The 25,906-nt window shown below is 55.3% G+C and overlaps 1 protein-coding gene across 11 annotated transcripts in view; it reads right to left on the bottom strand.

Moving 5' to 3' along the window:
- Positions 1 to 25,906, bottom strand: part of PEMT (phosphatidylethanolamine N-methyltransferase) — a 90,164-nt gene that overhangs the window by 53,859 nt on the left and 10,399 nt on the right. For 8 of the 11 annotated variants that reach the window (XM_070561207.1, XM_070561205.1, XM_070561198.1 and 5 more), the window contains exon 2: positions 13,477 to 13,584. In XM_070561207.1, the coding sequence (XP_070417308.1) occupies positions 13,477 to 13,569 (93 nt within the window). In that variant the 5' untranslated portion in view covers positions 13,570 to 13,584. Of the gene's footprint in view, positions 1 to 13,476; positions 13,585 to 13,659; positions 14,209 to 25,906 lie in introns of those variants that run through there. The other 3 variants (XM_070561199.1, XM_070561204.1, XM_070561201.1) reach the window with 3 other exon arrangements.

The following is a 25,906-nucleotide window of genomic DNA, read 5'->3' as shown; positions in this document are numbered from 1 at the left end:
CAGGGCTGTCCCCAAGTCATGGCTGGGATCCCCAGGAAACTCTGGGGCATAGGACGGAGCCAGAGAACAGCCTCAAATATGTGGGAGCAGAAAGGCCGCCGTGCAGTCCCACCTCTTCCAGTTTCTGCATGGGGAAACTGAGGTTCGCGGCAGATGAGATGGCCTGCCCTGGCTGCCGGTCAGCCAGCGTGTGACTGGACAGAGCCGCACCGTGGGGCTCCCCATCACCTGCTCCCTCCCCAGCTCAGATGGGCCTCCTGGACCCTGAGTGCTGGCAAGTCGGGTGGACGAAGCCTCTGAGCCCAACCAGCTGCTCTGGTCACCTGAGGCCACCCAGGACCCGGCCTCTCGGCCAATCACAGTGAAGAAACAGCCTGACCAGGCCAGAAAGCTCCCAGGTGGTCGGAGCTGGGGCATGTTTCTCGTGCCCCTGCAGTGACGGGCAAATATCTCGAAGGCCAACAAGGAGGTCCTGGGGCAGCAGGGAAAGGCTCCAGGTCCCGCCCTTGGGAACAAGGCCAGATGCAGAAATGGGCACCAGGAGCCCAGGAGTAGGAGAAACGCCCTGGGCAGGCACTGAGGCCGGCCCTGAGCAACGTTCCCCCAACCTCACCCCTCTGGCTGGGGGCCAGGTCCTGGGCCTGCCCTTGGTACACAAGATCTACTTTAGCCCCCAAACAAAAGCCAAGGCGGAGGTCATCTGGGGAGGAAACCAAGGTGCAGAGTGGGTCTATGCGGCCCCACAGCCCTGCTCTCTACTGCACCATGCCTGCCCTAAGGGGATGTGAGAGGAGGCGGGGGGAGAGGAGGATGCAGAGGCCCTGGGTGCAGGCGTGAGCGCCTTGTGACCAAGAGCGCCCTTGTTGCAAAGCTGCACACAGCTAAGAAGCTGCGCAGAGACTGGGCTAGGCTCTCTGACGTGCCCACGGTCCAGATCAAGCCATTCCTCCTCCACCTTCACTGGGTCCCCATCACCCCCAGCAGCAGGGGCAAGCTCCTCAGAAGGCCCAGGAGGCCTCTCAAGAGTCCAGCCTCGGGGCTGGCCCCGTGGCCGAGTGGTTAAGTTCGCGCGCTCCGCTGCAGACGGCCCAGTGTTTCGTTGGTTCGAATCCTGGGCGCGGACATGGCACTGCTCATCAGACCACGCTGAGGCAGCATCCCACATGCCACAACTAGAAGGACCCACAACGAAGAATATACAACGATGTACCGGGGCGCTTTGGGGAGAAAAAGGAAAAAATAAAAAAATCTTTAAAAAAAAAAAAAAGAGTCCAGCCTCAAGTCTGGCCACCGCCCCCAACCCTCCTGAACTTCCAACATGGCGCCGCCTGCTCTCCCTCCCACCTCTCTTCCACTTAGACCATCCTTGTGTGCCCTGCACTCCCTCCTCCCCGCTCACACTCCCAGAGCTGCCCTGTAACTGGCTGACCCCCTGGGCCCTGAATCCTAGGCCCAGCCTGGCACAGGCTAGGGACCCAGCAGGCGTGCATGGCGTGACTGGCAATGCCAGGACACATGTGTGCCCTCTCCCATCTCCTCCCTTTCTCTACAACCTTCCTGCCCCTTCCTCTAGACCGCATGGTCAAAGCACATGATCAGTGGACCAGCACGCAGCCCAGGCACCGATCAGGTGGCACCCAGACAACAGCTCGCGCTTACCAAGCTTTGCTTCTGTGCCTGGCACTGCCCCCATGCCACATGTGGATTATTTCGATACTCTCACAATCCTGGAACAGAGCCCAAAATGAACCCTTTCACAAGTGAGGAAACTGAGGCATGGAGCTTAGGTGAGGCCCTTGCCTGAGGTCATGCTGTCAGTAGCTGGCCACGACTTGGACCCAGGCAGTCAGATCCCAAGCTGGCTGGTAAGGCCCTGCTGCCCTGCCTGAGCCCTTCCCAGAGGACTAAAGCCACAGGACAGCTCCACAACAGAAGCCCCAAGGCAGCCAGGCCACGAGGAACTGCCAGGGGCGAAGCTGACAGTAGGTGCCGGGAGAAGAGAAGAGAGACAGGACAAACGTGATGCTGAATCAGCTCCAGGCACCATTCTATCCACATTCTTGCCCAACCCAACAGGGCCTTGAGGCCCTGACCACTGTGCCTATATTACAGTTAAGAAGACCGAGGCTCAGAAAAGCCAAAACTCCTGCCCAGGTCTCTCGGCTGGGAAGTGCCATCAGCAGGCAGGTCTGCATGCTCAGAGGCCCCTGCTCCTCCTCCCTTGGCCAGGCAGGGAGGGCAGGGAGGACTCAGGGGGCAGAGGGGCCAGACCTCACTGGGCTTCTGAGGCTGAGCCAGCTGAGGACAGGTCCCAGGACACTTGCATCTGCCCTGCCTCTAAGCAAAGGCATGCCTTCCACGTGGCTGCCCCTCATGCAGCCCTGCCCACAGGAAGTCCACATGCAGTCATAATATTGACATAGGTGGGGCATACACCAACAAGGAAGCCAGGCTGTCAAGAAGTCAGTGCACAGCATACACATGGACCCCAAGCTCCAGGAGGAAGAGGCCACAGGGCCGGATCTCCGACAGTGCTCTGAAGGCCTCTTCCTGCCAGCAGGGCCCAAGTTCCGCCCTATCTGGGCCAGGCCATGCTGTTGCTTAGGGCTATGTTTGCACCAGAGAGGCCCTCCAAGTGGTGGGATGGGGGAAGGGGATATTGCACAGGAGCAGCAGCCCCAGCTGCCAGGCCCAACTCTGCACTCACAGCTGTGTGACCTGGGCAGGTGGCAGGTCAAGCAACCTCTCTGGTCCTCAGCTGCTGCTTCTGAAAAATCCAGGGTTGAACCCCAGGAGCCTGCCAAGTTGAATCCATTCAATCTGGCGGGCATTGTGAAGCAGGCACCGAGCTAGCCATGGGGATGACGAAAACACAATAGCAGCAGTCGTGACGGTGGAGGTGCTGAGAGTGGTGGCGGGGGGCCCATAATGCTCCCTCTGTGGCAGGCATCACTGAGGCACCCCTTGGAAGGCGCTGCTCCCACCCGGGGCTGTGCTGCCCTCACTGCAGGCTGCCATCCCTTGGTCCTGCTTTCAAAGGCTGGCAGGGAGATTACGCTGAGGACAGAGCAGTGCCACCACACCCAACCAACCGGCTGACCGGGCAGGCTGCCCACGCCCACCCCTTTGACCTTCAGCCGCCTCACCAGTGACCGTGTCCAAGATTCCCGCCTACTTGACAAGGAATAGATTCTACAGAACAGAAAACAGATGGCTCTGCGGAGGACAAGTCACCCCTCCTCTCGGAAGCACTCCTTCTCGCGCGTTCTGCAGAGCCAAGGGAGGAAACCTGACATCTTGTGAAGGACAGCTCAGCTGGATGGAAGGTTCTGTCTTGCAGTGACAGGGGAGAAGCTGAGGGTGGGCACTGGGGGCAGGAGGCCACAGCCAGGCAGGGGGGCAGATTCTCAGGGGCTCCCCTGTGCTTGCAGTGGGGGAGGTGGCGCCCCACACGCTGCGCAAGGAGAGCACTACCCCAGCAGGCGGGGGAGGCGGGGGAGGTCCCAGAGGCAGCACGGATGGTCCCACCCCGGGAAAGTAACGCAGATGCTTGCCCTTCTGCAGGTGTTCTGGGGCGACAGGGGCATCCGCTGCACGGCTCAAGCTGCCTTTCCCCACGCAGCACTTCCTCTGCAGGCTCCCCAGGCCCTTGGGGGCTGCCCTCAGCACAAATCTGCCCTTGGTGCTGCTGGGGCACCTCCCAAGAGACAGACTCACTCCCCCACCTCGCGGTGCACACGCAGAACTCTGCTGGGGCCCTTGGGAAGCAGTGGCTGGCAACAAGGTGGCTGGAGATGGACTGCCAGCTCCAGAGCCACCAGGCCAGGTGGGAAGGGGCGGGCGCGGGCAGGAGGGCAAGGACCCTCCTGGCCGGCAAGGGCTTATGGACAGATGCAGTCCACATGAGTGTTACTATTGGTGCTGGCAGGCAGGGGCCGAGGGAGCTACGCTGGGCAAGTCCTCTCACCCACCGGGCTCTCGTAGGGGTGTGCCCACCTCTCCCTCCACTTTCCGTAGGGTTCCCAGAGCTGCACGGGAGCGGAGCAGCAGGTTGGGAGGCACCAAGGGGGTGCTCAGCTGGGTCTGCTCGGGGTCCGGGCTCAGGAAGGCTGCCTATAGGACGAGAGAGGCCTGTGAGGGAAACGCAAGGCAGCCAAGCAGAGGGGAGGGGAGGCCCTTCTAGGAAGAGGGAGTGGACTGTGCAAAGGCACGGGGGCATGAGAAAAGACACAGCTGCAGAATGGTGGAGGACAGAGGGCCAGAGCTCTGGGAGGAGGTCCCAGGAGACATGCCCTATGGAGGTGGGTGGGTCCAGGTCACAAACAACCCCCAAGCCACACATCTAACCTGAAAGCCATGGACCTGACAGGAAGATCCAAGTAGGAAGGCCTGATCTGCTGAAATATCTAAGAAAAGGCAAGGCTAGGCTGAGAGATCATCCGCGCCAAACCCGCGGCCAGGAGGCGCTTCCACTGCGCCCAGTCACACGCGCTGCACACATGCCAGTGCTGTCTGCTGTCCCCACGGGCTGTGGAGGCCAGAAGCAAACATAAACCATGGCAGGAAGACGTGCTTGGGCAGCCACCCCACACACACAGCATGGACTTTCTAAGGAAACTCAAATCGCCCCTCCAGAGTGTGAGGAAGCTGAGGCGAAGGAGGAGTTGGCGGAGGAAGCCCAGCTCTGTCGGGGTTTCGCCTGAGCTGCAGGTGGGGAGAGCCTGCTGTGGCTTCCTTCCCTTTGTTCCTAACTGCGTCACCCCGAGTGATCCTGGCAAAGACTGTGAGCTGACCCAGCTCCAGGCGCTATGACACTTTCTCACCGCGTTGCTCAGACACCAAGACTCTAACGCTAGCTCTGGCCAACGGCACGAGGCTCCCCTGCCAGGCCGCAGCTGGTCCCACAGAGTGATGCTGCTGCCCAGCACGGCTCTCATTCAGAGAGGGATGGGGCCTCGGAGGCGGGCAGGGCTACTGCTTCCAGCTAAAAACACACGTCTACTCCCTGGTTCAGAAAAGAACACACACATATATGCCACAGAACATCTCGCACTTGAGCCAAAGTCGAGAGGCTGGAGCAGCAAGCATGGGTCCCTGGTGACGAGGAGCTGACTGCCCCCAGCCATGGAGCCGAGGCCAGACACGTCGTTAATTCCATAGGAATCCAGCTCTGAACACAGCTCTGAACACAGCTCAGGCAGGGAGGATGGCTGGGGATGCCACGGTGTCCTAGGTGACATCAGTCAGAAGGGATGAGTGGCCAGCCAGCTAGAGCCCTGTGCTCTCAGAGCCAAGGTCTGTGTCAGGCCCAGCCAGCCAGCTGGCTCTGCTCAGAGAAAACCCTTCTTGTGCCACAGGCTGCACCAGTAAGCCCAGCTCAGCGTTCCCGCAATGTAAAAGGAACCCGGGCCAAGGGCAATATTCTCTGACCTGGAAACGCGGCTCAGGGCCCAGAGGGTGTAGGTGGCCATGCCCCGGGAGCCAGATTTCTAAGCAGGCTGGAGGCGGGTCTCAGCCTGGTTCATGTCCCGGCCCAATTCCCCTGCCTGCCTGAGTGAAACGTGCACACACTTACACACGCATACTCACATGCACACTTGCACACTCTCACATGCATGCCCATACTCTCACAATACATTTGCACTCACACTTTCAGACACACTCTCACATTCACACCCACACACTTATAACCTTACACACACACTCGCATACTCACCACCAACCTCTAGCAAACTATCAGGGTCACAAGCCAGCATTCAGGGTCCTCCCCAAGGGGACCTGTGCCTGCTGTCCACCTTCTGGCCACACACGTACCTTTCTTTGGTCTTGACTCTCACCTCTTCTGGAAAGCCCAACCATTACCTTGCAGCCCTCAAGCCACAGAGCCTCACGACCCCTCCCTCATCGCCTGTCTTCTAGATGTGTTCTGCAGCTGCAAGCTTTATGACTAATCAAATCCCGACTTTTAGATTGCACTTCTGATGTCCAACCTTATCTTACTGACCTGAGCACCAGCTCTAGGAGAGCGGGGGACATCCCCTGGGCAGAGCACAGGGCCATCCCAGGGTGGGACTTGGTAGAGTGAGTGGGTCATAGTGTTTCAGAGCTTGACAGGACCTCAGCTAGGTGTCCTCACCCCACAGATGGAGAAACCAAGGCCCAGACGGGGTGTGAACACAGGGGATGGGACCTGGGCCTCCCTCCCGGGGGCCAGGCTGGTTCAGCCTGAAGCATCTGCAGGGTCAGCTTCCTGGAACCTGTTGGGATCCCCCAGGGTACCCCGCAACAAGCCAATGGATTACTGACTGGGGATCTGAAAGCAGAAGATGAGGAAGCAAAGCAAATGCACACTACAGGTGTCAGGCAGGGGAGGAGGCGGTGAGGGGCACGACACGCCTGGAAGCACACCACTCGCCCTCCCGTGGCTGTCACACCTCCTCCGGCCTGGGAGTGCCTCGACTTGCCTACAGCGCCACCTACTGTCCTGCTTCCCCAGCCTCTCCAAAGCCTGTGGCTGCCAGCCCAGGACCACAGGTACTCGGCAAGTAACTGTCCCTGGGCCATGGGACCCCGGCCAGGCGGCAAGCTCCCCCACTTCCTGCAGAGGAGGCACTGCCTCCTCCCAAACTTGTCCCTGGGAAGGCCGAGTCCTTCTGCAGACTAGGGTGACCCACCAGGACCGAGGGGCTCCAGAGACATGGGACTCTCAAGGCTAACCCAGGAAGGTCCCGGGCCAGTGAGCAGGTTGGCTGTCCTGCTGCAGACGCGGAACCACCACTGCACCAGCGGGGCCCAGGCTGGGGGCTTTGGCAGTGGTTTGGTTGTGAGCGCCGCGATGTGTGTCAGCAGCTAACCCACCAAATACATTCACTCTGTGAGCACCCGGGAAGGAGCTGCCCAGACACGGGATACAGATTCCACACTCAGAGAGGGGGCCTGAGGCCAGGACACACTGAGGGGAAGCCCGTCCCAGGGGGCTGCACTGACCCTTGAAGGAGAGGCGGTGCGTCTCAGGCAGAAGAAACAGCATGAACAGAGGCATGGGCATGAGAGAGCCATCATACCACGGGAGAGCAGAAAGGTGGGCCAGCCACTTGAGGCCCTTTGAGCCACTTTGAGCCACTCCAAAGCACCCTTTCAAGGCCTACAGAACCCGTTTGCCAGGACAGTCCCCCACTGTCCTGGTAGGATTATTAATAATGTCCCTTTCCCTCTCCCAAGTGTCCCCCTGTGGAAGGTCAAGAACACAGACACTCTGTCCATAAACTCGCCTAATTTGGCCAGGGTGACCAAACGTGCTGAGACGTCTCAATCAGCTTTGACGCCCACGACAGCAATTTGTCTCCCATAATAGTCACAGCACCAAACCATGTGAACAATTCTCTTTTGTAAACAACGGGAGAGCTGAAGGCTACCTTATAACAAAGCGTGTCCTGACATGGAGGGAGTCCTGGTGAGCGGGAATTGCGCAGGGCCACAGCCTATCTTATCTTTACTGAGATGCCAGGAATAGCCGGGCCCACCGTGCTTCACTTCCCTGCAATGCCCTTTCTTTGCAAAGAGTCAGGGTATGCATTTGCAAATGCCACGCAGATGGAGACAGGCCTTGTCCACTGGGTGCCATGGCAGACAGCTGGGAAAGAGCCCAACTGTTGGTGAAGCCAGCGAACACTGACTGCGGGTCTGTCTGTGCGGGCGGCACCAGGCGTGAGCACAGAGAGGCGAAGCAGATGCTCTGCCCTCCACGCCGCAGGGCAGGCAGCACACAGCATCTGGCACACGCCGGGGCTGGGAGCACAGAGGAGTAGCGCAGGCACTGTGTCAGCTCTCTTGGAACACTGGGGCTATGAGGAAGGCCATGGGCTAGCAAGTGATGCTGGAGGGCACACGGGACACACGTGGTGAATGCAACAGGGGTGACTGAGCCCCTCAGGGGACCCTGGCAATGTGTGGAAACATCTGAGACAGTCAGGATGTGGGGGTCCTACTGACACCTGGTGGGCAGAGACAGGGGATGTGGTTAGACATCCTGCAGTGCTCGGGACAGTTCAAAATGTCAACCATGCCAAAGCAGGCAACGCTGACCAGGAGGCTGAGAGTGGGGAGGGGCTGTGGGGAGCAGGGATGACTGCCTGGAAGAGGTGGCACAGGTGTGCGGGAGGCCTGGGTAAGAGGATGAATTACCCGGGGAAGGGCAGGGACCCAGGGTGACTGAGGGTGCAGGTGAGAGGACGCCCGACAAAGAGGGGCCTCATGGGCCAGGCGAAAGAGCCTACACCTTCTCCTAGAAGATACAGGCACTCTGAGCAACTGAGAGTGTGTTGGGGTGCTGGGTGGGGTCAATCCTTGGCCCTACGTATAGGAGTGAGTGTCACTTGGAGAAGGTTGGAGACTAACAGGGAGTAGCAGGGAGCCAGGCTAGAAGGCTGTTGTGCCAACCCAGGTGATGGTGGTGGCCCTCACATTTAGCACCTGTGAGGCCAGAGCCTGTGGAGGCAGGTGAGGGGAAGGAGAGAAGGCTGGCACCTGGATCTCCACCCCGGGCCACTGGGACAGGGTGGCCTCCTCCTTGGAGATGGGGAGGGGAGCACGTCAGAGAGATCTTGGCCAGGGTTTAAACAGTGAGCCCCCTTTTAGGCCTGGACACACCCAGGTGGGGACACAGCACCTGGACTCAAGCTCCCGGCACTCTGAGATGATTCTGGGCCAGAGATTAAGACACAGATGACAAAAGGAAAAGCCCCAATTAGCCCCTTGGTGGCACCTGACCTTTTCACAATTTTAACTACAAACCTTTTTGTGGTCTTTGAGAACAGAGGCTGCACAGGTTTACTCGCTGGCTCCTGCGGGCTCAAACAGCACATGGCACACAGCAGATTCTCTATGAACATTTGTTGAATGAATGAATGACAGTAGAGGAAAAGAAGTTCACAAGGAGCAGCAGAGAGCAAGCCAGAAAAGCAGGAGGGGCACAGGGAGGGCAGGATTTCAAGAAAGAGAGAGGGTCAACAGTGTTACAGTGTCCCCCAAAGATCCAAGGAGAGAAGGCAGAAAGCCTCCTTTGGACTGAGCAACAAAGAACTTGAGGCTGGGGAACAAAGATTCTAACAGAGGAGGACACACACACCAGCTGCCTGGAGCGAGGCGGGCCAGGGTGCTGGGCGGGGCCGGGGGGCGGGGGGTGCACCAACACATCTACCTAATGGCATTGACAATTCCAGCCGGTGTCAACACTTCCAAGAGCACAGCCCAGGGAGGCAGACAGTGGGCCCTGGAGCAGTCAGAAGGTCTGGGTCAAGGCCAGACTCAGCCCTGAGCAGCCACTCTCCACCGCTTCAGACATCATCTCCGGCCCCCAAACATTGCCCTGAATTCCAGACCCACGCGGTCTCCAACTCCACCTGGAGTCTCAAGGACATCGTAAATCTGACACAGGCATGACGGAGCCCTCTTCCTCCACAACCCTGGTCTCCCTCAGTTGTCCCATTTCAGCAAATGGCCACGCCCTCTACAATTCTGCACCCAATTCCAACATATGGGTTTTTTCCCCCACACATTCAAGCAGTTGTCTGATACCAGCTAGGTGTCCTACAATTCAACTCAATTCTGACACCATCTACTCAGCTCACAGAATTCAGGAAACCAGTTTACTCACTAGACTACCAGTTTATCACAAAGGATATTAAAGGATATGAATCAACAGCCAGATGGAAAGATGCAGAGGGCAAGGTGTGGGGAAGGGCGCAGAGCTCCACGCTCTCTGGGCACGCCACTCTCCCCACATCTCCATGTGTGTGCACCAACCTGAAGCTCTCTGAACCCTGTCCTTTTGGGTTTTTATGGAGGTTTCATTACATAGGCGTGGTTGATTAAGTCACTGGCCATTGGCGATTGAATCCACTCTCCAGCTCCTCCTTTCCAGAGGTCAGGGTGGCATGAATGTTCTAACCCACTAATCACTTGGCTGGTGCCCCTGGCAACAAGCCCCATCCTTAGGTGCTCTCCGAAAGTCACCTCATTATCAGAACAAAAGACACGTTGGTCTCACTCACTGCTTAGGAAATTCCAAGGACTTACTTGCGATGTGCCAAGATGAAGACCAAATGTATATTTCTCACTACAAGTCACTCAGGTCCCAACCATGGGGCTGGCCATGCTGCCTCTCTCTTTCACTTCCCAACCAAATCACGGCAAATCCTGCTGACTCTTCCTGCCTTCAAATTGTGCCCAGAATCTGACCACTTCTCCCCCCTTCGCTGGTGCCATTCTGGTCCAAGCTGCCATCTTGGTGGCTCAATTGCTGTGACAGCCTCCCAGCTCCGCCCTCACTCCCGGTGATGAGATCTGTTCTCATCACAGCAGCCCAAGTCAACCTCGTCAACCCTGAAAACTTGAGTCAGATAGGGCCACTCATCCCAAGGCTCCCAGCTCAGAATCCATCGAAGTCTTCCCCATGGCCTACGAGGCCTGCCCCGTTGTCCCAGCCACCTCTTCCATCTGCCCTCCATTCTCCCCGTCAGATTCCAGCTGGTGGCTGTTCCTTGAAATCACCCAGGACTTTTGTCCAGGACTTTTACACCTGCTGTGTCCTCTTCCCCAGATACCCAAGGGCTCCCTCCTACACGAGGAGCAGTATCTGCTCAGAGGGCACTCCTGCCCTGACCAGCGCTCCCTGACTTTCCCTTCCCTTCCCCTGCTTTACCAACACCGGGCAGGATATGTGTTTATTCACGTACTGCCCCCGCTCCCAGAGTGTCAGCTCCATGAGGACCAGGGCCATGTGCCCCCAGCATCTAGGACAATGCCTGGCACATAGTGGGGCTTCAATAAATACTCGAAGAAGAAATGAGTGAACCTCTTCAAGCCCCGGTTTCTAAAGGGGATACTAACAGGCTTTGCTGTGACGATTAACTGAAATACTGCACGAAACGCCCTCAGCACAAGCGTGGCAAGCCCTGCCAAGCATCAGCTGTTACGGGGATTGAATTAATGTTCACGCAGTGCTTTCACAGCGCGACTTCTCACTGCTCGGGGCTGGGACTCTCCATGGCGTCCCAGAGCGGGGGTCCGGTGTTCCCTGCCTCCCAGGGCCATTCCACAGCTCTCCCGAGCAGGAGCCCACTAAACCGCAACATGTCGCTGTAACGTTTCTCCTTCTGAGGCGACTTTGAGGAGCTCTGTCTCTCCCACTAATGATCACAAACTGTTCCAGTGAATAATTTTTTCAAAAACACGGCAAATCAAAAACGTATGACAAAAGAAAAAAACCCTTATGACAAATGCACAGGCACAAGCTGCCTGTCCCCCAAACCTTCCGTGCCGCAGCCTCGCGGCTGTTACGGACATTGGTCGCGGGCACAGCACAGCTTCAAAATGAAATCACAAAGCGCTGTCGGACGGGCCAGCGGGAAGCAGAGGAAGGGGCTTGTGTGTGACGAAGTGCCGCTGTGCACCGGCAGACAGGTCCCCGGCGCTGGGAGACCAGCGTGACTGCAGTCAAGACCAGGCCTTCGGGGAGAGGCGCGTGGACCGGAGGAGCACCGCGCACGCAGCGACGTCCTCCTGCCGTGATCAGCAGCCTCCTTAATACCCTGTGTCAGTTCCTGTGGCTGCTGCTGTAACAAACTACCAGAAACTAGTGGCTTACAACCACAGGAACACATTCTCTCTGCTCTGGAGGCTGGAAGTCCGAAACCAGCACCACTGGGCCACAGTCAAGGTGTGGGCAGGGCCGCCCCCTGAGGCTCCAAGGGAGAAGCCCTCTGCCTCTCACAGCTGCCGGGGCTGTGGCCTTCCTTGGCTCGTGGCCGCATCACTCCTGTCTTCAAGGCCAGCGTCACGTGTCCACATCTCCCTCTGCCTCCCTCTTGTCAAGGGAGGCATTTAGGGCAATCTCCCCATCTCAGGATTCCTAACTTACTCACGCCCGGAAAGCCCTCCCCTTTTTTTGCCATATAAGGGAACATTCACAGGTTCCAGGGACTAGGACACGGACATCTTTTGGGGCCATTTTTCAGCCTGCCACACCCTCTTTACCCTTCACTGTCTCACACTGAAGATGCTGAAGAGGTGAAGTGGGAGGGGCAGGCGGCGGGGCCCTGGGAGAGCATGGGGAGATACAGGAGGGGCTGAGGGCTGCTCGGACTCCACCAAGGCCAGCTTTTAGCTCTTGTGGGGCGCTGTGTGTCAGAAGGTCAAGGCCAGCTCAGGCACAGAGTGGGGCAAGGCCACCCAGGAGGGGGCGGGGGTCCCAGGAGGCCTGAAGAATGGCTTTGGACAAAGCAAGCTCTGGAGCTCCTTCCCTCAGAGCCCCTCCTGCCAGTGGGTCCCCCCTGGCCCGAGGCTGGCGCCGAGCTTCTCAGGGCAGGTCCAGCGTGCTCAGGACAGGAGGGACAGCACATTCAGAATGTGAACTCTTGGAGATGAGCAGCCCCGCCCCCACCCGACTCCCACCCACCACCCATCTCCCCACATGGAGAAAAGACCTAACTCATAAACCAGATGAAAAACATGTCCTGTTCTGCCCCTGGGACCAAGGGATCACCTGAAATGAAAACGGCCTGGAACAGTGTGCTGCTAACGCTGAGCTGGCGTGACTCCTCAGGCTGCCCTCAAAGGCAATCACAGGACGTCCGCAGCTCTGCATCAGCAAACCCAAGCACGGGCTGAGCCCCAGGGACCACCAGCTCGCCTGGCCCGGGGCAGGAGCCTCGGGAAGCAGCCCCGGGAGCACCACTGCGGCTCCCTTCCACCCCTCTGGAGACGGCCACACCATGGGAGAGCTGGACCAGAAACCCCAAGAGCTTCCACCACATCTTGGTGAGTGGGACGTCTCACAAAAAGGCTGCAGCTGGAGAGACTGCCCTCCCTCCCACGCCTTCCTCCAAGGGCCCAGAGCCCCTTCCTACACAGCCCGGCCCCACCCCAGCTCTCCAAGGGTCCATGCACCCACAGAAGAGCTGAGTGCCGCTCTGTCTCCTGTTTTCACTTCCTGTTGGCCAGTTCTTGCTGCCCAGCACACCTCAGTTCAGCGGTGTGCAAACCATTTTGCAAGAAGCTCGTTTAGGAACAATAATCATGTTTATGGAGCACATATGAGGGGGTGGGGAGTCACAAGAAAGTGGCTTCATTGTGAAGCGTGGCAGAGGGAAGAAAACCCCTAAACCAAGAATCCACTTCACCAACTAGAAGACCATGCGTGAGATCGTGGGGCACACGTGGGCAGCCCACCACAGGACAGCCCTGCTGCCCCAGGCCAGCCCAGCAGCACCCCGGCTGTCTGCCGATGCCAAGACGCCCTGAGATCCTGGAGGTGAGGGGCTTCCCTGGTCAGCATCCTCTAACGGGGTGCTAACCTCAGTGGGGAAGCAGAGAGGAGGATTCCACACAGGCCAGAGATAGACGAGGGGTGGGAAGAGCCAGCCGCGTGTCCGTCCGTGCAACCCGCCTGGCCAGTGTCAGTGTGAGAGCACTTACCACATTCCAGAAGAGTGGGTTGAAAGTGATGGCAAGGACGGCAGCCACAAAGCGGGGATCCGAGATGTCCACGTAGCCCAGCAGCCGGGTCATAACGTAGAGGTCTGCCTGTAGGACAGAGCTGGTGTCAACAGGAGACCAGCCAGCCCCCTCCCAACACCCCACCCCCAGCCCCTTCCCGACCTGGACATGGGGAGCCCAAGGAGCGACAAGCCCGCAAAACTCAGAAACAAAGTTACCCTCTGGGAACACGCCAGGAGGCTCTGGCACATCCAAGTCCCAAAGGTTACTACAGTGTAATCTCATAAAACTGAAGATAAAAAGCTGAAACCCAATCAGCTGTGTCGCGTCTTGGGGGGGGGGCGGGGGGGGGGGAGCGGGCCAGCAGCGGAAGCGCAGTGTGCAGGCACGCTGGACAAGGGAACCGGCGGCTCTGAGGGGGAGTGTCAGCGCCCTGAGGGGAAGTGCCTCCACTGGGGCCAAAGTCTAGGTCACCAGGGTGTTGCGACCAAGACCCTGCGGAGGTGTTCAGAGGCCCCAGAGCAAACGCAACGGGCTGACACCCGCGTGAAGAGACGCTCAGCCTCCTCAGTGACCAAGAAAATGCAAACCAAAACGACAGCCGCCTGCCCCTTCTCACCAAACCACACGGCGGACAGTCTTGAGTATTGATGAGGGTGTGGACTGGAAAGGTGTGCTCCCATGTGCCAGCAATGACACTCCCAGCCATCCGCCCCAGAGATACTCACAGAAGTGTGCAAAGTCGTGCGCAAAGATGTTCCTATTGGTACGCGTGCAATGAATGAGATTAGAAACTTGGGTGTCTATCTACGGAAGAAGGGATAAATAAAACGTGGCCCATTCCTAAAAGAGCTAAACTACAGAAGTCAAATAAACTGGATGTATGTGTCAACATGTGACATTCTCAAACACATATCGAATGAACAAGGCAGGCTGCAGAATTCCCAGAGCATATCTATACATTTTTAGAAAACAACACACGACCACATAGTACAAAATATTCTTTCTGCACGTGTGTTTAAACACGACACTGGCATTGGACATACCGAATTCATGACAGTGGTTGCATCTGGAGCAGGGCACTCACCCTGCACACTGTCCACTCCTGGGCTGGGCTGCTCCTCATGGGGAGGCTGTGCCCTGCACTGTCGGCTTCACAGCTCCCCCTCTGGCATCCACCTACCCGAAATCAGCAGCTCTCCCGACTTGGGACAACCAAAAATGTCTCTAGATGTGACCCAAACATCCCCTGGGGACAGAATGGCCTGCAGTTGAGACTTCCTGCCTCTCAAGAGTGACAAGAGGGAAGAACAGCTGGACACTTTGCATATTGTTTTCCTTCTCTAAAACGATGAGATGCCTCCGACATTTGGAGTGGTGAGTATTTACTGAGCCCCTGCATTATTCTTTGCACTTTTCTTTTTCTTTTTAGAAAGGATTTTAGAGGCCCAAAGCACTGAAAATATTATGGTGGCTCTCCACATGTAATTCAAAGTAGAAATGTCTAAATTGCAAAATAACTCTAAGGCCATCAGAGTTCTGATCTTTCCCATAACGTCTACTTTGAGGGTGTTTTTATTCTGTTTTGTTTCGTTTGGAGGGAGAGTACATTCTTTCAAAAACCCTGCCACTTTTGGGGGCTGAGAAGAGACAATGCTCCTGGCTTGGTCCGTCCCACAGGTCACCCAGCCCTGGAGGGCAAGGAAGGTTCCACTCCAACTCTTGCTTGACCAAGCGACCTTCTCCTGGCATAACTCAGGCTGCCCTCTAGACAGTGCTGCTAAGTGTGACAGTAGGGAGATTCCAGAAGGTCACTGAGCGCAGAGGATGTGGCCCGGCATTTCCTTCACACATGTGGTCCTCCTCTCCCAGTCAGCCCGTATCTCCCAAGGGCAAATCTTCACCTCTGTGTGGCCAAGGACCGAGGTAAGAGGAGAGCAAGCAGTCTGATCCAGACGGGCCTACGAGTGAGTGAGGAATGCACGAACCCCCCAAAGGAACCACAGGCGCACTCTCACGCGCACGCGTAGAGTGACGACGGGGGACGCGACCCCAGGAGCAGGCAAGTGCATTAATAAACGCACAAAGAAGGAAGACCCGCTCAGCAAGCAGGGGAAGAAGGACCCACAGGCGGCCTCCCAGCTTGCTTCTGTCTTGTCCGGGTTGCACCCCTGGAGGCTCCCAGGCTGGGTCAGAGCAGCAAGCCTTGGGCCATGACAGACGTTTCAAGTTCCCCTGGAGAACACAACAGAAGTGAAGCCACTCATGAAGGATGAAAGAGCTGGAACAGGCCTCAAAACAGGCTGCCCCCCCTAGAAGGGGACACCCACAGCTCAGCCCCGAAGCCTCTAGAACTCAGGCTGAACCAGAGGGCACTCTACCTTCTGTTCAACAAGAAACACTTACTGAGCACCTTCCACTGCAAGGTGCTGTCCCAGGAGGGGCTGTGATGGCGCTGACCGGTGGGGCACAGCCATGGGGAGGGAGGCAGGCACAGCTGGCCAGGGAGCTGCCCAGGGTCCTGCTCTGATCCTCCCCAGCCTCGAGCAGAGTGAGTTGAGGGAAGGACCTTCTTGCCATGGACAGCAGATCCCTTGCCAGCCAGAAGCCTCAGTCACCCCCGCCCCTTCTCCCTGGTCCCCATCTCAACCCCCAGCCCAAACCTGCCTCCACTGGCCCCTCTCTCCTCTCCTCCACAAGGCCAGTCTGTTTGGTGACTCCATTGTTCCCCCGATCAAAACTCTTCCCCTGCATCCCCTGCCTACAGGATGGTGCACTCCAACCCCAGCCAACTTCGAGAGCCCTGCTTCCTACTTCCTGCCACGCTCCGCACCCCAGGCCTCCTACCTACACAGGGCTCACCCATCCCAGCACCCACCAACAGGCCATGGAGTCACCTCCTTGGCAGCACTGAGAAGACCCTCCTTGGCAGCACTGAGAAGATCTTCCGAAGCCTGGCTGTCTCTCACCTGCCATCCTTCCTGTCCTACCCCATCACCCACACCAAACATCGTGTTCTGGACCTTTTCACAATGGCTTTTTCATGTCTGAAATACTCTCTATCCCTCTGTAACCCTCCAGCAAGCTCCTATTCATCCCTCGAGGCCCAGCAGGAGCATCTCCTCTACCCTCACCCATAGCACCCTCTTTTGTTTCCTTAGTGTATACCCCGTTACAATTATTTCTTTATCTGTCCCTATCTTGCAATCATTCTCCAGGCTAGTGGCCATTTTTTTCTCCATCTTTTGTATCTTCTGCCTGACACAAAAAGCAAATGCTTGCTGAGTGAACAATGGCCCTCGTTCCATCAACAGTAAAAAGCAGAGGCTGAAGGTACGCCTCTGAGGGTCCCTCTAGCTCAGCCACCGATGCTCCTGGGACTCTGATCCCCTCCCTTCTGGCTTTGGACTGGAGGCAGGAAACTGTCCAAGCGGCCACTGTGGGGATTCTGCAGGTGAGCAGGCGCCGGGGCCAGCAGATCCCTCTGGACAGAGGGGCACGGCCTCTTCCTCTACCAGCTGCCCAGATGCAGTGCTTCATAAATATTTATTTTTATGGCACCTTTTAGGCTGAGAAATCAAGCAATGTTCACAAGCACTGGCAGGAGATGGGACGGCCAGACGGGGGACGGGGATGGCTCCTCAGGTTCGTGGAACCCTGGGGATGGAATCCACTGGAGACAGGTCAGTCTCCCGGGCGGAGGCCTGCCTGTCCCTGGAGCGTGCAGCCGGTGGAAGGTATTTAGGGAAGAGACCTGGCCCTCCCTGACTTTCAGTTACCGCCCTCCAGGCACCAGTATCCTCACCCGTCAACTCCATAACCCGCATCCTCGCCAGCGAGCTGCCCCGCGCACAGCTCCACACAGAAAGTCCTCTAGGACCGGCTTGCCCTCTGAATCCTCAGAAAGAGGAACTCAGGGCCAGCACAACTAGAGCATGAAATGTACTCTTTATCATGTGCAAACTTTTACACCAACAATTCCCACAGGAGTTCATATGGCAACTCTAAGACAAGGATTTTATTGTCAGCCAGACTCCCTTTTAAGGAGCATTCTCTCCAAGACTGCCATTCTTCTAAGCTAGCACTCTACTCCTCCATTCTCCTGTCCTTCAGTGCAGCCAGGCAGCTCGTGTTGACAATGATGGAAACGCCCCCAGCAGTCAGGGTCTGCAGTCGGCTGTGGTCCATACCCACAAGGCAAAGAGAAATAAAATATTCTCTCCTGAAATCCTGCTGCCAACCCCGCAATCTATATGGTCAATGTCATCTGCATCCTTATTTTATAATAAGCAAACTGAGGCTCAGCTTCAGACCCCTGTAAGCCTGATTCTTAAGGCTCCACCCCGTGTAATCTGTGCTGTCTCAGCAACTCTCAGGTCTTTGTCACTTTTCAGTAGGAACTAGTGGGGAGCCAGTAGCTGGCTAAGGGGATGTACACCTTCTCAAGGACTGGAAATCCCATGGTCCCAGGCAGGCCCAGTGTACCCTCAGCACTGTGCCCCCTGCCCTGTAGGCTGACCCACAGGACCAAGCCAGAGGAGAGGGTAAATGTGAGGTACAGAGGAGAGTCCGGACCAGAGGGGAAGAGAGTGCAGATGACAGCTGGAGGCTCATGGCTGGAGGCCCAGGCCTGGCGACACGGAGCGGGAAGGAGAGAGCCAGGCAAATGGTTCAGGGGAGGCCTCAGAAGGCACAGCCACACTGACGGTGGCTGCTTGGGGAGCAAGGCACAGGGAATTTCCTGGGGTGATGGCAACATCGCCCACCTCAACTGGGACCTGGGTGGCAGGGAGCGTGCGGTCAGACCTCTAACCAGTTAACCAAGTTCTGCGCGCTTCACCGTGTGTAAATTACAACTCTGGAAAAGACAGTCAGCAGGGGCCTCCACAGTGGGAGTGGTGTCCCTCATCCCCACTGGCCCCTTGGGAGGAACACTGCCTCTCGAAACGCTTAAGATATTTTTAAGAATTCAGCTCAGGGGCTGGCCCGGTGGCGCAGTGGTTAAGTTCACACGTTCTGCTTCTCAGCGGCCCGGGGTTCACCGGTTTGGATCCCGGGTGCGGACACGGCACTGCTCGGCAAGCCATGCTGTGGTAGGCGTCCCATGTATAAAGTAGAGGAAGATGGGCACGGATGTGAGCTCAGAGCCAGGCTTCCTCAGCAAAAAGAGGAGGATTGGCGGCAGATGTTAGCTCAGGGCTAATCTTCCTCAAAAAAAAAAAAAATGAAAAGAATTCAGCTCAGTGTCATTCAACAGATACTGAGCATCCCTCAAGAAGGCCCGACTCCAGGGGGTCTGAGAAACAGATTGAGGGCTAAGACCCTCTACAGAAACTTCATGATGCCAGTTAACAAGATCAGGGAGCATTTATTTAAAGTTCACATACCTCATCTCAGGCAAGCCTTTCAACCACAGCAAAGAAAAGCACTACTGTTGCGCCTACTCTGCAGATAAGAAAGCCAGAGACTCCGAGAAGCCCCCAGATCAGCGGCTGACAGCAGAGCCAGCCTCCGCCAGCCCAGCTCTTCCAGATTCCTGATAGAAGCTGGGGCTTTCTGTCAGGACTTGGAGCCACCGCCACCCACCAGTGCGGCAAGAGTAAAAGTCCTGAACACTCCCCAGGAGACCAGGCAAATAAGCAAGGAGAAATAGACTTCTTTCACCTCTAGTGGGAGCTGAGGTGGAAGAGGGAAACTGAGGTACTGAAAGGTTAACAAGCTAAAACTGGTTGAAGCTGACAGCAAGGGAGAATGTTGACAGCAACTCCCAGTTAGGGCTGAACTCATCAGAACAGGAAACCCAGCCCCCACCCAGGTCCCAGTGCCCTCAGGTCAACCTGTCTTGGGAGGGAAATATCTGGTTACCTCAGTCGCCTTGAGAGTGGAGAGTGATGGAGGCTTCTGTTGCCTGGAGAGGGGCCAACTCAGCATGAAAGAATGAGTCATGGTTCACAGTGGCATTCCAGGCAGCAGAGGAGAGCCCCTCCCGGCTCCCACTCCACAGACCTAGAGGTCCCTTCCTGATTACTGTCGCTGCCCAAAACCCGCTTGGAAGGGCAGGTCTCCCTCCAGAAACTGGATCGGCAGAAAAGAGCCAAAAACCTGGGTCAGACGTGAGCAGAGCAGAAGGCTCCTGGGGCCCACCTTCACCAAGGGGAGGGATCCCCCCACTTCTCCCCCCAACCTTATTAAAGAGCAGAAGTCCTGGCTTTCTGCCACCTGCTGATGCTACAAACGGAGCCCCTCCAAGGTCACAGACGACAGAGTTCTCCGTGTTTGGACAGAGGACAGGCGCTACCTACCACAACCAGGGATAACTCCACTAGAGTCGCCAACGAACGGGCTCAGCTACTGAAACCTCACGGGTGGTAAGGAAGTGGCCCACGGCAATGTCACTTCACTGAGGGATTTGAGGACACCTCAGGGAAGGATGTGCCCCGGGTCAACAGCACCCAGGGTCACATTGTGACATCCGAACAAACAGCAGGGGCCCAGAGAGTCAAAGTCACACTGACCACAAGTGGGATCCACACACCACGTACAGCAAAGGGCAGGAGGACCGGGGCGAGGGCTGGAGGGCCAGAGGGCACAGGGTCCTCCAGCAGGACCCCCATCATTGCAAAATACAACTGCGGAACCACAGCCCCTCTGCCTCTCCGGGGAAGCCAGTGCCCGGGCATCCTCCGCTGACTCAGGGAACTGGCACTGGGCACCTTGTGGTTAGAGCCCTGTACTGGCACAGACACAAGAAGGAATGTGCCAGAGTCTTTTTCCTCGAAGAGGTTTTATACTAAGACAGCCCCTGAACTCATTTCCTCTGCTCTGCACTGGGGGGCCCAACTCAGAAGGTCATCTCTGGACAGCCCATAGTCTGGGTTCAGGGTGCTCCCACCCTCCAGGATGGGTCACAGGCAGGCTTCCCATGACCAATTTTGGCCCAGGGTTTCCCTTTGGTGAAACAGGGGTGATGAGATGGGCTCCCCACGGTTACATTCTGGACAGAAGGGAGAACAAATGTGAAAGTCCAAGGTGCAGAGGGTTCTTCTAGGGCCAAGGCTGCTCCGGCCCCTCCTCTGTTTGCTCATTGCTAACTAACACGGACAGACACCTCACCTCTCCCGAAAGGGGCCCAAGGGAATACATGCATCCTAAGAAAGAGCCAGAGAAAGGATACTGACACAAGGAATGCAGCCCCCACGTGGAATCTGAGGGCAAGCAACCCCTGGAAACCATCTTAAGGCAGGAGGTTTATTGGAGTGTCACAACGTGACAGGGATCCGCTGCAGACAATTCCTGGAAAAATATTGAAGTGTTCCTAAATCCCACAGTAAAAAGAAACGGCCAGCAGCTGCTCCAATTCCCCAAATCCATAACTCAGTTCAGGAGGGGAAAGATGTTTACTCATTCTTCTTCATTCAGCAAGTGCGTCCTGGGCCACGTGCAAAAAGGCTCTGCACTCCCCAATCAGTGGGGCCAAAGCGAGCCCCCTCCCTGGGCGTGGGGTCTGCGGGTGGGCCCTGTGCTTCTCAAGACCCTTGTCTCCCCCACCTTGGTCCCTTCTGCATCATTGTGAGCTGCTGACCCCCTTTCACTCACCCTCAAGGGCCCAGGACAGACCCGGCTAGGTCAGTGCTACTGAGCATGTTTATGCAAATGTGCATTATACGTTAACGGCAATAACGACAACGAGCCAGCTGACCTTCACGGGGAAGTTACGGGGCGCCAAGCCCTGGCAAAGTGTTTAATGAGGGAGGGCAGAGAATGGTCCTGAGACAGGGTCCACCCCACACTGGTCAGGCCTGATGTCCTGTGTAAGCCTGGGCAAGTCACGTGCCCTCCATGAGCTTTGAAGGACAGTGGTGCCTCCTTCATGCGTCTGTCAGGAGGATTAAAGGAGACCACACAGGCAACGCACTTGGCGCAGCGTCTGGCACACGGAGGCCCATTATCGCCATGTTACTCAGTCCACGCAACAGCCCTGTGAGGCACACCCACTTTCCAGATTAAAAAACCGAGGTTAACACATGAAGCAAAAACGGACAGAACTAAAAGGTGAAACAGACAAATCCACAATTACAGTCGGAGACCTCAACACTGCCCTCTCAGTGCCTGACAGAGGACGGAGGCAGAGAACTGGTAAGGACATGGTCGATCTGGACAAGACCGCCAACCACTCAGCCCACCTGACATTCACAGAACACCCAAGCAACAGCAGACGGCACATTCTTCTCAAGTGCACAGGGACAGTCACCAAGACAGACCACAAAAACAAATCTTAAATTCAAAAGAAGAAGAAAGCATAAAAGTATGTTCTCAAAGCACAACAGAATTAAACTAGAAATCAATAACAGAAAGATACTTGTAAATCCATGGGTCAAAGGGGAGGTCTGAAAGGAAATTTTAAAATATTTTGAACTGAATGAAAATGAAAATACAACATACAAGTTGTGGGATGCAGAGCTAAGAGAGAAATGGACAGCTTATATTAATGAAGAAGAAAAATCTCAAATCAGTAATATAAGCTTTGCCCTTAAGAAATTAGAGGGGCCGGCCTGGTGGTGCAGCTGTTAAGTTCACATGTTTCGCTTCCGCGGCCCAGGTTTCCCAGTTCGGATGCTGGGTGTGGACCTAAGCACCGCTTGGCACATCATGCTGTGGCAGGCGTCCCACATGTAAAGTAGAGGAAGATGGGCACAGATGTGAGCTCAGGGCCAGTCTTCCTCAGCAAAAAGAGGAGGATTGGCAGCCGATGTTAGCTCAGGGCTAATCTTCCTCAAAAAAAAAAGAAAAAAACAAAAGAAAGAAATTAGAGAAGGGGCCAGCCCCGTGACCGAGTGGTTAAATTCACGTACTCTGCTTCAGCAGCCCAGAATTTCGCCAGTTCAGATCCTGGGCAGGGACCTAGTGCCACTCATGTCAGGCCATGCTGAGGCGGCATCCCACATAGCACAACCAGAGGCACTCAAAAGTAGAATATACAACTATGTACTGGGCGGCTTTGGGGAGAAGAAGACAAGAAAGAAGAAAAAAGGAGATTGGCAACAGACGTTAGCTCAGGTGCCAATCTTTTAAAAACAAAATTAGAGAAAGAGGAGTAAATTAAACCCAAAGCCAGCAGAAGGAAAAAATAAAAGTGCAAAAATAAATCAAATTGAAACAGAAAAATAGGAAAAAACCAAACCCAAATCTTGTTCTTTGTGAAAAAATCAAACTGAAAAACCTCTAGCCAAACTGACCAAGGAAAAAGGAGAGAAGACACAAATTACTAAAACCACGAACAAAAGAGGGGCCTCCGCACCCGCCTCACAAACATTACAGGGGTCACAACGATCAAGAGGGTGCCCACTGTCCAACCACTCAGACAAAAGGGCCCCATCCTGGAAAGACAAGCGACCAAAATTCATTCAAGAAAACAGAGCCCTTTATCCACTAAGGGAATTTAAACTCATAGTTTAAAACCTGCCAAAAAAGAACGTTCCAGGTGCTGAAGCTTCACTGGATGAATTCTACCAAGCACTTACGGAAGATATAATGCCGATTCCACACAGCCTCTCCCAGAAGGCAGAAGAGGAGGGTACATTCCCAACTCACATCAGGAGGACAGCACTCCTGTAACAGTGAACCCAGACAAAGACACCACAAGAGAACTACAGACCAATGTCCTCATGAACACAGCTGCCAAAGTGCTCAACAAACTAAGAGAAACCAGGGCCTGGCAGTGGGGCCCAGCGGCTGAGTTCATGTGCCCTGCTTCGGTGGCCTTGGTTTGCAGGTTTGGATCCTGGGCGCGGACCTACACCACTCATCAGCCATGCTGTGGCTGCGTCCCACATACAAAATAAAGGAAGACTGGCACAGACGTTAGCTCAGGGCAAATCTTCCCCCCAAAAATAAGAGAAATCAAATCCAGCAATATACACAAAGGATAACACCCAAGTAGGGGTCACCCCAGGAATGCAGGGCTGGTTTGACAATCCAAACATCAACGCCATTCACCATATTAACAGACAAACGAGGAAAAGCCATATGATCATCTCCAGCAGGCTCGAGAGTTCAGTGGCTTGCCTGAGGTTGCAAGGAGGGCAGAGGAGAGCCAGAACCCTGCTGTCTGGACTCTGACCCAAAAAAGACTGAAGATAAAAATTATGTCCTCGAGACCGTCCCAAAATAAGTAGTCCAGTGGCCTGATGTTTATCCTAGCTAAAATGATAACAACAGAAGATTTTATAAAATGATTTTGTATAGCCAGCAAACTTTCCCCAAAAGGCAGTCAAGACTTCCCATATCGGCCAGTGGGATTTTGCTTCCACTGGTTTACTCCACCTCCCGTATCACAAACGGGGACTGTGTGAATAAAGGGGCCTGCCCCTCAATGTGGCCTCGAGGCTCCCTGAATAGGGGGCTTTGCCACTCAGGTGGGTTGTACTTTACAACTTCTAAAACTCCTCTACACCCGTACCTCATTTTGGTCTTCACCACTGCCCTGGTATTACTTCCATTTTACAGATCAAGAAACCGAGGAGAGAGAGCCAAGATGGCGCCGTGAGTAGTCCTCTTTGTCTCTCGCCCTTCGAGTCTACAATTATTTGGACACTTATCGCTTGACAAAGGATATCCAGACAGCATCTCAGGACGTCTGAGACACCCACGCGACTATACATCGGAAGGCGGATGGACTTTCCTCCGGGAGGATGTGGAAATAGGTGAAAACTCTCCGACCCTGACGGGCAGCCTAGTACCCGCAAGCGGCTTTCTTCCAACGGGCGACCCCAGAGGATCCACGCACATCTAGGGCAGGAGCGAGAACACAACAGAGGAGCGACGGTGGAAACAGGTGACCAGAACCCTACCTAAACCCCCCGCAATTACTCCTAAACGCAGAGGGAAACTTTGGAGTTGCACACCTGAGCCCGCGGGGAGAGTCTCTCCCCGCCATTGGCAGGGAGACCCAGCCTGGTGCTCGGGGCGCCCGGAGGGTCCCAGAGAGAAACACGGAGGGCACGGAGGTCTCCCAGCTGCCGTTGCCCGCCCCGTGGGACTAGGGATTGCCGGAGATCTCGGAGAGGGCTGGGGCTGGAGAGAGTTCCAGAGACCCAGCTTAGTAGCCTAGGGGGAAACCCTACAGGCTCACAGCAGCCTTAGGGAAAGCCTCTGCACAGCACCAGTAGAAGGCACCCAGCCGCCAGCCACACGGCTGGAAGACCCCAGGGCAAAAGCAGCATAGCTAGGTGTACTAACCACAGACTGTAGAAGATGCCAATAGCTCTCCTGCGACCCATAGAGGACAAGTGAGATTTGGTGGGTGCCGACAGCAACGGAGCGACAAATATAAGTGATCCCACCCTTGGCCGCTGGAAAAGCCCATAACACCGTTGCAGACCCCAAGGAGAGAGCGCATCTAGGTGGGCAACAACAGTAGGCACCTGCAGCCTGAAGCCCCCCTGTGACGGCCCCCACGGCAGAGGAGGGAATCCAAAGGGCCACTGTGGCTACGAAGAGGGGCCCAGGCCCAGTTAGCAACTACGGACAGGGTTCCTGGTTGGTGAAGTATAAACAGCTGCTCCCCCCACCGCAGCAGCTGAAACAAGTGAAAGGAGCAACTAAACTCTATCTCCATGCGGAGGCACAAATCAACATCATCAAGCAATACGAAAAAATACATTAAATCTCCAGAACAGAAAGAAAGTAACAAATACACAGAAAACAATCCCAAAGAAAATGAGATATATAACCTAAATGATGATGACTTCAAAACAGCCATCATTAGGATTCTCAATGAGTTAAGAGAGAATTCTGACCGACAACTCAACGAGTTCAGGAGCTATGTCACAAAAGAGTTTGATACGATAAAGAAGAACCAAACAGAAATATTGGAAATGAAGAACACAATAGAGGAGATTAAGAAAAATCTAGATGCTCTGAACAGTAGGGCCGATAATATGGAGGAAAGAATTAGCAATTTGGAAGATGGCAATATAGAATTGTTGCAGGCAGAGGAGGAGAGAGAAGCAAGACTTAAAAGAAATGAAGAAACTCTCCGAGAATTATCAGACACAATTAGGAGATGCAACGTAAGGATTATAGGTATACCAGAGGGAGAAGAGAAGGAGAAAGGGGCAGAAAATCTATTCAAAGAAATAATGGCTGAGAACTTCCCAAATCTGGTGAGGGAGATGGATCTTCAGGTGACAGAAGCCAATAGATCTCCAAACTTTATCAATGCAAGAAGACCAACTCCACGGCATATAGTAGTGAAGCTAGCAAAAGTCAACGACAAGGAGAAAATATTAAGGACAGCCAGGCAAAAGAAACTAACCTACAAAGGAACCCCCATCAGGCTATCAGCAGATTTCTCAGCAGAAACTTTACAGGCTAGAAGAGAGTGGAATGATATATTCAAAAATCTGAA

This window comes from Equus przewalskii, chromosome 10 (assembly GCF_037783145.1).
Source record: "Equus przewalskii isolate Varuska chromosome 10, EquPr2, whole genome shotgun sequence".
NCBI lineage: Eukaryota > Metazoa > Chordata > Mammalia > Perissodactyla > Equidae > Equus > Equus przewalskii.
This window is presented reverse-complemented; position numbering and strand designations above follow the sequence as displayed.